This window comes from Lampris incognitus, chromosome 15 (genome assembly GCF_029633865.1).
Source record: "Lampris incognitus isolate fLamInc1 chromosome 15, fLamInc1.hap2, whole genome shotgun sequence".
NCBI lineage: Eukaryota > Metazoa > Chordata > Actinopteri > Lampriformes > Lampridae > Lampris > Lampris incognitus.
Window position 1 is genome coordinate 40,701,226 of NC_079225.1, and position 14,389 is coordinate 40,715,614.

The 14,389-nt window shown below is 48.0% G+C and overlaps 1 protein-coding gene across 1 annotated transcript; it reads left to right on the plus strand.

The window, feature by feature from the left end:
* Positions 1–526: 526 nt before the first annotated feature.
* traf3ip2a (TRAF3 interacting protein 2a) lies at positions 527–12,970 on the plus strand. The gene is made up of 10 exons (XM_056294974.1): positions 527–666; positions 1,092–1,149; positions 3,194–3,652; positions 4,907–5,051; positions 7,324–7,529; positions 7,822–7,910; positions 8,023–8,091; positions 8,188–8,292; positions 11,712–11,786; positions 12,497–12,970. Exons 2-10 carry the CDS (start codon positions 1,134–1,136, stop codon positions 12,641–12,643), a joined length of 1,311 nt encoding a protein of 436 aa, XP_056150949.1. The 5' UTR covers positions 527–666; positions 1,092–1,133; the 3' UTR covers positions 12,644–12,970.
* Positions 12,971–14,389: the final 1,419 nt, after the last annotated feature.

The window sequence follows — 14,389 nt, forward strand, 5'->3', positions numbered from 1 at the left end:
GCAAGACTGTGTCCCAGAGGTGGCAGCTGCCACCCCTTTGCCACCCTGTAGATCCGCCCCTGTGAGGGGGGAGGGGGGATTCTAAATCGGCGACTTCTGTTTGAGATGAGTTTGGTGCGGGGTCTCGTCGACCTTCACCACGCATGTACATAAAATATACTTTAAAAACATATTATCTGATTTATAAATGGGGCGGCAACAGGGGTGGCAAGACTGTGTCTCAGAGGTGGCAGCTGCCACCCCCTTGCCACCCCGTAGATCCGCCCCTGTCGCCCAGCCCTAACATAATCAATACTTTCCTAAAAATACCGTCCATATTTGTTGTTGCGTTTATCGTGACGTCACTGGGTATGATGGTCGGTCCGGGCTCCGGTGGAAGGCAGACGTTCGCTGCCTGTTAGAGAATAGCTGACAACAGTCAGGTGGCTGTAATGTGATTGGCTGCGAAACACCTGCGCTGTTCAAACAGCAACCTGATTGGCGGGCGTGGACCACACGTCCCGCCCACCTTATTTGCGTAAACAGGTCGAGGTACGCTGTTGCCTCGCAGGCGTCCCAAAGAACGAAAGGAAGAAAGGAAGAAAGTAGAGGGAACAACAAATCGGCCTTGAGGGAACCTTCTCCCCTCGACTCGGCACAGCTTCCCCCCCGGAAGTAACGCAAAAGGTAAGGCGTTGTTGGGTTACAGAGCAGAACGACACAGTCGGGGGGGGGGGGTTTGTGTCGTCGGCGGTTGACAACAGTTTCCCTGAAACCGGTCGCGGACCAGCGAGCCTGACCTTTGTACCGGTAACCCGTTTAGCGTCGGTATACAACGACTCGCTCGGAGCCACGTGTTCCACATGTACAACACACCGCCCGGGGTCGGCTCACCGTCGTTCTCCACGAACCTGGCGTGTCTCACGCAGCCCGCCGTGTGACCGTTCGGCCGTCTCGCTCCGTGGACCGGTTTTGCCGGTTGGAAGTGAGGCGGCCTCGCCGCCGAGCGCCTCTCGAGTCCGTCACGTGTGGGGAGTTCTAGGCCAGTTCTGGGCCAGCTGCGGCACGAGGATGTAGTTCTGCCACTCACGCCGCTCTTGTTTCCTTTGCAGCTGTCCAGCGTGAGGAAACCCCTCGACCGCCCGAGAGCACGGATGGATCCCAGGAAAGGTAGTCGGACAAGGAGAACTTGCCTGTCATGTTGGTCTGCATCAATTCAAATCCAGTTTGTGCTTTCAGTCTCTTATTCGCCACCTTTTGCTGATCTAAGGCTCTCGTACTAAAGGCACTCGACGTGTGACATGTTGACTACCATATTATAGCAAATATACTGTTGCAACTACATCATATAGTACCACAATGATATGATTACTATGTAGCAAATGTACTACCACTCCTATAACATACAGTACCACAATGATATGATTACTATGTAGCAAATGTACTACCACTCCTATAACATACAGTACCACAATGATATGATTACTGTGTAGCAAATACACTACTGCAGCTACTTCACATAGTACCACAATGATATGATTACTTTGTATGGTATGATTACTTTGTAGCAAAGTGCACTGCTGCTACTACTTTGATTACAACATAGCGAATGTACTGCTGCTACTACAACATACAGTACCACAATGGTGTGATTACTATGTAGCGAATGTACTGCTGTTACTACAACATACGTATGGTACCACTATGTAGCAAACGTACTGCTTACTCAACATAGTTCTGCTATGATATGATTTCTGTGTAGCAAATATACTACCACTCCTACAACATACAGTACCACAATGATACGATTACTATGTAGCAAATACACTACTGCAGCTACTTCACGTAGTACCACAATGATACGATTACCATGTAGCAAATACACTACTGCAGCTACTTCACGTAGTACCACACTGATATGATTACTATGTAGTAAATATACTACTGCAGCTACTTCACGTAGTACGACAATGATATGATTACTATGTAGCAAATGTACTACCACTCCTATAACATACAGTACCACAATGATATGATTACTATGTAGCAAATACACTACTGCTGCTACTTCACGTAGTACCACAATGATATGATTACTATGTAGCAAATATACTACTGCTGCTACTTCACGTAGTACCACACTGATATGATTACTATGTAGCAAATGTACTACCACTCCTACAACATACAGTACCACAATGCTATGATTACTATGTAGCAAATATACTACTGCAGCTACTTCACATAGTACCACAATGATATGATTACTATGTAGCAAATGTACTACTTTACTCAATATAGTTCTGCTATGATATGATTACTGTGTGGCAAATGTAGTCCTACTACTTTACATACTACTACTATGATACGATTACTAATTAACAAATGTAGTCCTACTACTTTACATACTACTACTATGATACGATTACTAATTAACAAATGTAGTCCTACTACTTTACATACTACTACTATGATACGATTACTAATTAACAAATGTAGTCATACTACTACTTTACATACTACTACTATGATACGATTACTAATTAACAAATGTAGTCCTACTACTTTACATACTACTACTATGATACGATTACTAATTAACAAATGTAGTACTACTACTACTTTACATACTACTACTATGATACGATTACTAATTAACAAATGTAGTACTACTACTTTACATACTACTACTATGATACGATTACTAATTAACAAATGTAGTCCTACTACTTTACATACTACTACTATGATACGATTACTAATTAACAAATGTAGTACTACTTCATATAGTACTACTTTGATATGATTTCTGTGCAGCACGCCGTGATGCCATTTGGTAACACTTGCTCTTATCTACTAGCCGGGGTGCCCCGATGGCTGACCTGGTAGAGTGTGTACCACACAGGGCTGTGGCCTGGGTTCGAATCCGGCCCGGGTCCTCTGCTGCATGTCATCCCCTCTCTCTCCTCTGTCTTACTGTCTCTCTACTAATCACTGTCAAATACTACTACAGTACTACTACGATATTATCAAGTTGCAAATTTACCACTACATATAGTAATACTATGATATATTCACTATGCAGAAAATGTACGACTAATACTACTACAACTTTATACATGTATGTACTATTAGTCAACACTCTGTCAAATATGCTGAATCTCCTCCTCCATTTCTGATTAACCAATTAAGAAGCATCACTATTTTCTGTCAGGGGTTTGCCCCCATCGGAGCGTGCCGGTGGAAACTGATGAATCCATGACGTCGTCCACCCTGGACCTGGTCTGGCCTCCCTCTTGTCAGCAGTGCCTCAGGCAAACGGAGACCCGAGTGAGGCTGGCGGAGGAGGACTTGGAGCCGCCTGGGGCGACAGTAATCCAGGGGACACGTCCGGAGAGAGGTGGCGGAGGAGATCAGCGTCCCTCTATCCCTTCCCCGGCACAAATCTTTCCCCTGGCAGGTGTTTGGCCGCAGGCCCACACAGAACGGTTTCTACACGGCAGGGACCCCACGGTGAACCACTGGAGCGGCTTTGCCTACACCTCCAACCTGCCTCAGGAGTGCTCTGCAGAGGAGGTGGACGTCTTGGAGCCTCCTCTGCCGCTCATGTCGGACTTACACAGCCCCTGCTATGCCTCGCCACGATACCCAGCTGCGCACACACCCAGGCGATGTAAGTGTGTGTGTGTGTGTGTGTGTTTGTGTGCGCACACCCAGATGATCATCGCCAGTAGTGGTTTCGACGGTGGAGTAGAGTTAACAATTTTGATTTGCATTACCGTTTCTTGGGGGAAATGTGGTACTCAGATTTATGATTTGATAATATCGATAAATAACATGGATTTATAAAGTAAGCTTTGGAAAGAATTGTGATTACACCAAACTCATATTTAGAGTTAAAAGACATTTTTGATGGTAAGATTGTCGACATTTTAGCAAAGCGTTGATTGTGACCAGATGACGACGCCAGTGCGACGCAAAATTGCTGTTTTATTCATTTAAATCAAGTTGGCTGTGATTTGGGGAACAAATAATAATACATTTAATTTGCATAGTGCTTTTTAAGAACTCCGTGCTATACAAAATAGCAGATAATAACTGGCTAATCAAGAGTTCAACAATAAGACAGAAAATTAACAACTGGGACAAGATAACAGTACAGAGGGTGTCCGGGGAGCGTGGTGGTCTATCCCAGCGTTTCTCAAACCTCTCCTGGCGGACCACTTGTCCTGCATGGTTTAGATCTCTCCCTGCTCCAACACAGCCGATTCAAATGATCAACTCGTTATGACCCCCCGAAGCTGCCTCATAACAAACTGATCATTTAAATCAGCTGTGTTGGAGCAGGGAGAGATCTAAAACATGCAGGACAAGTGGTCCGCCAGGAGAGGTTTGAGAAACGCTGGTCTATTCCATTGCCTACCAATACAGGGCTCGTCGGTTCGAATCCCCGTGTTACCTCTGGATTGGTCAGGCGTCCCTGCAGACACAATTGGCCGTGTCTGAGGGTGGGAAGCCGGATGTGGGCGTGTGTCCCGGTCGCTGCACTAGCGCCTCCTCTGGTCGGTCAGGGCGCCTGTTCGGGGGGGAGGGGGAACCGGGGGGAATAGTGTGATCCTCCTATGCGCTACGTCCCCCTGGCGAGACGCCTCACTGTCAGGTGAAAAGAAGCGGCTGGCGACTCCACATGTATGGGAGGAAGCATGTGGTAGTCTGCAGCCCTCCCCGGATCAGCCGAGGGGGTGGAGCAGCGAACGGGACATCTAGGAAGAGTGGGGTAGTTAGCTGGGTACAGTTGGGGAGAAAAAGGGGGGGGGGGACATTACAGGTTATGAGCCTGAATCTAAAATAAATCAGTAGGCCTTTATCATGCTCATTGTCTCCCTTATGAAATGTTTACAGCCTGCCTCTCTATGCTTTCCCCTAGGCCCTGATCCGGTCTATGGCTGTCATGTCAGACAGTTTGCGTTGTCTGAAAATCCAGCCCACAACGCTCACAACCAGTGTCAACGTACACCGCCTAATTACCCCTATGGGCCGCACCAGGAGTTTCAACCCTGCCCACCTTCCTGGTAATGGAGATGATTTCCAGCCTTACTGTTGGTTTTCCTAACTGCGAGGGGGGGCGTGTCATGGAGGGTCCACGCGCACACAGAAATTCACTCCAACCAAACATCTCACCAACCGATTCGATCGCTAATGTGGCGTTTACATGTTCGCACTGAAAAGCCGTCGTGCCAGGCGTCCGTGCAGAATTGGTGTCAATCGGCGACGGCATGCAGCAAATTACGGCACACAGTTGTGTAACTGTTGCCATGGTGATAGCATCATCTTTGGAGTTGGCCAAAAAAGAAAACATGGAGGATGAGCAAAGCTATGGCAGTCTCGCTACCTGACTTGAGATAGGGGGGGGGGGGGGGCAGGAGGAAGAAAAGTTTTGAGATGATAAGCTCTCCCGAGCATCTTGTTTCTTGTTAATGTAAAATCTATATATATAAAGCAAGAGTTTATGTTTGTATGTTCACTTAAAACTCCAGAAATATTCATTGTAGATCCAAAAGAAAGGTATCTTTAGAATCAGCACTTTCCAAGGATTGCACAGTTTGAAAAAATATTGCAAAAACCAAGTAAAAAAATTTGATTTATTTCTGAAATTGAGTTTATTTTGTGGCGATTTGTGGCGGCGGCGATTAGTACACACATTGGCAAAGAAGCTTGGTGAATGGATTGAAAATTATGACATTTGATCATTTTCGTTAATAAGATTCGTTTATTCGACATTGGTTTATCACATCATATCATAGGTTATCCTATATTTCGTCATCGCTTATATCGTAAAGATCAGATCGTGTTGGTTGTTTTGGTGAGAACATTTTCCCCGCACAACGCCGGGTACCTCTGCTAGCTTCAAATACAGTAAATGTAAAATGTGCGCAATCTGGGTTGGTAACTTGTAATACTAAGAGCCCTTGAGAAGAGTTGTGGCATCGCTGATTGTTTATGAGAAAGTTGAGTAATTTTTGTACCGTAATTCTGCCACGAGGGCGCTGCCATGTTGTATGCTGCATGACGTCATGTTGGCTCTGCACTGAAAACACCCTGCCGGTCGTCAGTAGTGAATAAAACACTTCAGCTGACATCAACTTCCACAGACAAGGTGGTAGAAAGGGGTGCAGAGGACAGCGGGTGTGAGTTAGAATAAATGTCCTTTAGTACATGAAAATGGTGTAAAAATGTTTGACCTATTAAGCTGGGGTCCCATTACGTTCAGTCTGTGTTGAGCCCATGTGATGTCATCACATTTACACATGCAGTCCTGGGGGGGGGGGGGGTTCTCTGAGGGGTTTAAAAAGGTTTGTGTAGCGCTGCCCATGAAATCCTCATTTCTGCTTAAGAAGGCATTTTTGGAGACGAGTGGGGGGTAATACCCCCCCTTTTTTTCTCCCCAATTGTATCTGACCCATAACCCCACTCTTCCGATCCGTCCCGGTCGCTGCTCCACCCCCGGTGCTGATCCGGGGAGGGCTGCAGACTACCACATGCCTCCTCCCATACATGTGGAGTCGCCAGCCGCTTCTTTTCACCTGACAGTGAGGAGTTTCGCCGGGGGGACGTAGTGCATGGGACGATCACGCTAGTCCCCCCCAGTTCCCCCTCCCTCCTGAACAGGCGCCCCAACCCACCAGAGGAGGCGCTAGTACAGCGACCAGGACCCACACATACCCACATCTGGCTTCCCAGCCACAGACACGGCTAATTGTGTCTGTAGGGACGCCCGACCAAGCCGGAGGCACCACGGGGAGTCGATCCGGCGGTCCCCGTGTTGGTAGGCAACGGAGTAGACCGCCACGTCACCCGGAGGCCCTCTTTTGTTTTCAGTCGCCAGCATGAATCGTTAATTTAAATCATGATCTATCGTCTGGGTTTTCTACCATGGGGTTTTCTTTTCCTTTCTGTACAAAACTGGATACGCCTCCGCCCAACGGATCGGCCGTTCGGCGTCGTTCTTGTTCCCTCGTTAAATCGGCATCTGTTCTTCTTGCCACAGCACGACATCATCGTTTGGGGAAAACTGAACTCTTGACAGACTGTTGCCCTGGGCTACTCTGCCCCAGTGGGAAAGACGCGGCGCCTCCGGTTTGCCGCCTGTCTTGGTAATGTAAATGCAGCGTCAGGTGCGGCTAAAGGTGTGTCCGCTCAGGAAAACCCTTTGACCCGCTGGTTGGTTGGAATGAGTAAACCCGGCCCTCGGTGACACGTGGTTGGACACCACGTAACGCCAAACAGACATTAGAATTAAAATGACGTTTTCCTCTCCCCCCCCCCCCCCCCCCCCACTCACAGGCGTCCCCAAACGACTGCTTCGACTAGAAGCAGAACCTACCTGAAAAATGCCCCGGGCGGCCCCGGCGGGAACGCGCCCCGGTGCGCGGCCCCTCCGAGAGAGATCATGGGCGAGGTCGGCGTGGGGCTGTTCTGCTGTGACGCTGTGGCGACACGAGCGGGAACACAGGAGATGAAGAAGACCATCAGCTTACCGGAGGAGTGCAGTAAGTCCTGTGTACACGAGACGTGATCCGAACAGGTTTTGGCCCCACGTATTCGGGTGGATGTGGACTTTCAAGTACACCGACAGCCAATTTAGCTCGCCCCCACAAAGTTGGATGTTGGACAGTAAGATAAGAATATGATGAAGATGGGTTTTTTTGGGTTTTTTTTTAGACATGTAGTACCCAGTATATGCAATTTGAAATGGAAATTCATTATTAAATGACTTGCTCATATGCATATTTCTGCAGTGCAGCGGGTATTTAACGAGGCGGTGTCTTTCTGCTCTGACAGGGAACATCTTCATCACATATTCGGTGGACACGGCCACGGAGATGATTCCTTTCACCAAGTTTCTCACCAACCAGGGCTTCAACCCGGCGGTAGGTGCTGTCTGTCACGTTTCCTGTGTACCCCCGCTTCCCCCCTTTTCCCGACCACCCGACTCCAGTCACTCACAGGAGACGCCACCTGCACCTCTTGTCTCGTCAACAGATCGATATCTTCGATAACCCGATTCGGAGGATGGATATCACCAAATGGATGGACAGCTTCCTGAAGGATGTAAGTCTAGCTCGTCTGCTCACAGCCATACAGTGACTCTGTTAGCGGGGCAGAACCGGCGTTCAGTAAACTCACAGTGAGATGGCCTCCTTCCAGAAATCGGTGCTCATCGTCGTGGTGATCAGCCCCAAGTACAAGGAGGACGTGGAGGGAGACGGGGACGACGAACACGGTCTGCACACCAAGTATATTCACAATCAGGTAAGTCTGCTCACGTCTTTCTCCTTGTGGCTTTGTCAGCCTTGTAGTCGAGAACACCCCCCCGAGCCCAGTCCAGACTAAGTCTTCAAGGGGGCGAGTCCAACTCAAGACCCACGGGGTCAGAATTACACAACCCTTGTCACTGTGTTAGCGTTAATGCTGACACGGGGTGTCCGGGTGGCGTGGCGGTCCATTCCGTTTCCTAACGGCACGGGGATCGCCGGTTCGAATCCCCGCGTTACCTCCGGCTTGGTCGGGCGTCCCTACAGACACAATTGGCGCCTGTTTGGCGGGAGGGAAGGGGGATGTGGGTATGGGTCCTGGTCGCTGCACCAGTGCCTCCTCTCGTTGGTTGGGGGGGCGCCTGTTTGGCGGGAGGGGAGGGGGATAGCGGGATCCTCCCACGCGCTACGTCCCCCCTGGTGAAACTCCTCACTGTCAGGTGAAAAGAAGCGGCTGGCAACTCCACATGTATGGGAGGAGGCATGCGGTAGTCTGCAGCCCTCCCCGGATCGGCAGAGGGGGTGGAGCAGCGACCGGGACGGCTCAGAAGAGTGGGGGTAATTGGACGGGTACAATTAGGGAGGAAAAAGCCCCCCCTCCCCCCCCCCAAAAAAATGTAATGCTGCCCCTTGTTAAGTGTTACCGAGCACATGAGATACGGTGATCAAGGGACCAGAAACTGACCAGCAGGTGATTGTGTGTGTTTTGTACGTCCCGAGTCTCGTGTCTGAACGCTGGTCGATACCTTCGGGCCTTTATCGTAGTCTTGAAGCTTGCCTAAGCCTCCATATGAGGCTCTGAACTTAACCAAGCGCCCCAGCTGCTGTGCGAAGCCGGTTTCTTTTTCCTGCCTCGCTTCGTTTACGAGCTGTTGCTTTATGTCCCTTCATTACTGTAATTCTTTCCGTGGATGCCAATCCCTTGTTTGGAAACTGCCAACGCTGTGACGTCAGATTGAAATGTCGCCCTCTTGTGGTCCACACGTGTCATTACATGTTCCCCTCAGTGGATCAGTGTGAGACGCTTCCTTCTCAATAATACCTTCTAACACTTCTAGCGGCCATGTTTACAATGCAGTCTAGGATTAAATACACATTTGTGTGGGTGGGTGTGTGTGTGTGTGTTGGTATGTGTGGGTGTGTCGGTGTGTGTGTTCAGTATTTATAACTTGCTTGGCAGTTCCAGGAAGCAGTGAGTTGCTTTAGTGCAGCGTTTCTCAACCCAGTCCTCAAGGACCCCCTGTCCTGCAGATTTTCATTGTACCCCTTTATAGGTAGCCCTGCTTGTACTTACTCGACCAATCATCTCGCAGCACTTAATTATGCAAGGTGTGCAAACTCTGACAAAATTCATTGCTGATTGGTTGAATAACTACAAACAGGTACCTATTCAGGGTTGCAAAGAAAATATGCAGGATAGGGGTTCCTTGAGGACTGGGTTGAGAACCACTGCTTTAGGGGACGATACCAGCTGCTCGTGCATCATCGCAAAAGCAGCCTACCTTGCCGAGTAGATCCGCTCGGTGAATCGGTGAGGAACAGAGCTGCTCCCGGTGTTTTCACCGCACAAGGTTTTGCAGTCTGAAGAGCATTTCTCTCTCGTTACGTCGGCGTTTTCTTTAGCCTTGTTCTGTTCACATCTAGATTCTACATTTCAGACACTCGGCTGATCGAATAAACTTTGATTTACAAAATGTAACAAACGAGCAAGGTCAGAAGAAGAAGGGGCAGAGCCTCGGGGTCCTTTCTAAACATACTGTATGATTTACAGTAATAGTACACCATGACTGGTACCATGCAATAGATAGAAGAGCGAAATGATGGGGGGGGGGTATTTAGTGGGAAAGGGTGATGTGTACGGTACATTTTGAAAAGATTAATTTTTCAGCCTGCATGTAAGTTCTTCTGGCTGGAGGGTTTTATCACGGCAGGAGTGAGTGAAGCTATTTCTTATTGCAGCTTTCTAAGGAAAAATAAAATATGATGTTTATTTATCCCCAAATTGTGTTCTGCAACAGTGCAGTGGTACCAAGAAACAACAATATAGTAACATGATTTCAACCTGAATATGGTGTATTGTGGTGAGGATACAGTTATGTTTTAAAGATAATGTCCTAGGGGCATCCTGGTGGCGTGGCGGTCTATTCCGGGATTGCCGGTTCGAATCCCCGTGTTACCTCTGGCTTGGTCGGGCGTCCCTACAGACACAATTAGCCGAGTCTGTGGGTGGGAAGCCGGCTGTGGGTATGTGTCATGGTCGCTGCACTAGCGCCTCCTCTGGTCGGTCGGGCCGCCTCTTCAGGGGGGAGGGGGAACCGGGGGGAATAGCGTGATCCTCCCATGCATTATGTCCCCCAGGCGAAACTCCTCACTGTCAGGTGAAAAGAAGGGGGTGGAGCAGCGACCGGGACGGCTCAGAAGAGTGGGGTGATTGGCCAAGTACAATTGGGGAGAAAAGGGGGGGAGGGGGGTTTCTTCTCTCTCTGAGCAGTGGACAGGGCAATGATAACTGACGTTATCAATTTACATAAAAATTGCTTAAGACTACCAACAGAGTAAATTTAACAACAATCATGAGTATACATCTGGACTCTGGAATAAAAGATATGGATTGAAAAAATGAGTAAAATAAAGGTGAAGTACCTCAAAAAAACAAACCGGAACAACATTAGCAGCAAGGATATCCTGAACATACCATAGAGTATCTTACCTCTAGACCAGTGGTTCTCAACCTTTTTGGGGTCCTGGACCCCCTGCGTATTTTTGATCTACCCTGAGGACTCCTCCACCTGATCTTGGGGGAGGGGGGTTGCAATTTGATAGAAACAGTAGAAACTGCATTTTAAATTGCATTATAGCATTTATTCACTCTTTGGGGCAAAAATAAGAGCTTTCAGTTGTAACTTAGATATAGTTAACAAAACAGAATTCTTATGCAGTAACTTTCAGATATATGTAACAAAACAGAATATGTATTCAGTAACTTTCAGATATATGTAACAAAACAGAATATGTATTCAGTAACTTTTAACAATGCAAACGGGAGCGAGATCTCTTATTAAAATACAACAAATTACACTTGTGAAACAGATGTAATTAGAGAAAAAAGTCCTGTTACCCTTTATAGTTTAGGTAGATAAAGGTTTCAGTCACATTTGAGTAAAATAATCCTATTTCTATAAATGCCATAGGATCTTTTTTTTAAAAGATATTTTATTTTCACGGACCCCTTGCAATTACACCACGGACCACTAGGGGTCCGCGGACCCCCGGTTGAGAAACACTGCTCTAGAGTAATGAAGCACAGCATATAGATGCAATACACAGGGAGAAATGTTCCAGAACAAGTGTAATTAACTCCTGTCTTGATTGTGCAGTTCTGACCCTCTTCTCCTCCTCCTCCTCCTCCCGGTTCAGATCCAGAACGAGTTCATCCAGCAGCGCTGCCTGAATTTCCGGCTGGTTCCTGTGCTGTTCCCCTCCGCCACCAAGGTGAGAAGACCTGACACACAAAATGACTATCTTCACTCGGCTAACCATCAACAGCTCCTCGCAGCACCGATTCCCGACCGTTCGCCCTTTAAAGCCAGTGAGCGTGCAGTTAAACGCCCCGCCATCTTGGTGGTTTCTCCGTATCTGGCCAAAGATTTGCAGCTTTGTCAAATCCACATGCGTAATATGCAGTTGTGTGTACTTTTGGGCCTCCGTGGTGTTCAACTGGAAACCGCCGCTCGGCAGTACTCCACATTATAGTTCAACCCCTCTTTAAATATAGTCGTCACAGACTCTCCGTTTGCAGGAGAAAGTGAAGTAGTTCTTGTCAATGATATTTTGGTGCGTGCAAGGTAAGTTATATTTCTACAAACTGATTAAATGGCGACTATGCAAAACTGTCTCGAGCTAGGATAGCAACTTCAAATGTGTACCTATTCCAGCCTGATTCAAAGTGTAAATTGTATTGTACTTCAAATCTGTGATTATGTAAATGAGGAGTTGATTGGCTGCACACTTTAAAAAGCATTTTGTCTTTGGGCTTGGAGAAGAGATCAAGGCTTTCAAGTCAAAAGGGAGTCCAAGTCCGAGTGAAGTCACGAGCCATTTTGGTGCTAAAGTCAGAGTTGAGTCGCCAGTCCTCCTCGGTTTTGTACTCGCATCCTCAGCAACCAACACTCTTCTTCTGCTCCTGTATTTGTGAGTTACAGAAGCACGTCCCCACCTGGCTGCAGAGCACCAGGATCTACCGCTGGCCCCAGGACACCCAGGATCTGGTCCTCCGCCTGCTCAGAGAGGAGCGCTACGTGGCCCCGCGGCTAGGGCAGGAGCTAACCCTGACAGTACGACCGCTGTGAACAGGACCGGCAGTAAACGGACGCAGGCCTTTGGCAGAACTGATTCCAGCACTTCAGCATTCACTCCTTCGCTTCTTCAAGATTAGACACGCAAAGATGTGCAAGGCCCTAGAAGAAGACTGCCTGTTCAGCCTTGCAGGGAGCGCCATGCATGGCGGGAAATAAGGCGGGAAATGTGGCCGTGCTCAAAAACCAATCGCAGTTATGAAATTGATCCTGTTAATGCCATCACAGTGCAGTTCTAATACGTTCTACATCACAATCTCTGGTAGGGGGTTTTTATTGCTGTGACGACGACCCTACTTTTATCGAGAGTAAAGTATTTTGTTTTAGTTACTTTCTGCACGTGTTCTGCAGACGTCTTATTCAGCTTTCTCGGTGACGTGGTCCGGTCTCAGCTGGTGTCCTTTCACCATAGCATGTTAAGAATATGAGCAGATGCTCAGGCTTGTCCCTGGGACACCGACCCTTCACCCACGGTTGACGCAAACGTTCACACTACGGACCACAAGGGGGCAGCATGGGACAACGAATGAGCTGTCTTAAATGGCTTCCGTTCAGTTCAACACAAAGTATGAGGTCAGTAAGGGTTTGGGTTTCTTTTTTTATAGGGTAGTTTTCCCATTTGTTGAAATGTGTTGGTTGTCTAGTTTAACATCCGGGGCTTTAGGGCAGAAATATACTTTGCGGAACGACAATATCCATTTTATGTCGAACAGGCGGCCACATTTTAGGAAGCTCTCAAGGCAACGTTTGAAGTTAGATGAGGGCCTACCGAGGGGCCACAGGAAGCCTTGTAATGGGCACGTCCTGTCCAGTTATCCGGCTTTCACACCTCCATAGACAACAGGGCCGTTGGACATCCATCATCGGCGGACACGCCGCACAGACCGGCGTTCTCGCCGTGGAATTGAGTTACGACGCCCGCACAATGTGCGCAGAGAGCTTCGGTTCTGCCAGCTACTTAATCAAACCGGACCAGAAGAAGAAAACCTTTGCATGGGTCTTTGTGGGAACAGCTTTTGATCGTGTTTATAAGCTTTTATCGGCCGGTCCATATGGGTGCTGCCTGATGGTATCTGGCACCAGTAACTCCACCGCGCTCTTATTGTTCAAAGACCTAACAGCGCACCACTTGACCCGGTCTTATCTGGTCATTCAGAAGGAGCCGGGCACAGAAGTACAGCCCGGCTCCAGGAGAGAGGACTATAAAACCCTGTGCTTTGGTCCTCTTTCTGTATCTCAGCTCACCCTGACAGGATTGGCTACGTTTTTGTGCAATAGACGTCCTTCCGCGCCGTCTCCGGTAGATCCGTGATGAATACGGACATACCGATGTCCCTTTTACGCCGCCAAATTCCCGAGTACGAACCTTTTAAGTATCCTCGGATACCGATTTATCAATCTGATCCATCACTTTCGCTGAACGGTGCAGACTTTGGACGCCGGTTTGGATCCACCGGGCAAAATATTTGAGATAGAATCTGTTTCTTTTTTTTCCACCGGTAAAGAAATGCGAGCTTCCACGTGCCAAAAATGCAGCAAATCACAGCATTTGGCCTCTGTTTAGGACATGTTACTCATGGCTTCTGGTATCAGACTTTAGTCTTGGGCCAGGTCTTGGATGTCGGTACTCCATTTTAGCTTGGTGTCGTCCCGATGTCAGTATCAGTCCATCCCTAATAACAAGTTTTTCAACTCAGTCCAAAGGAAACTATAAATTGTTACTACAGAGGACACACACAC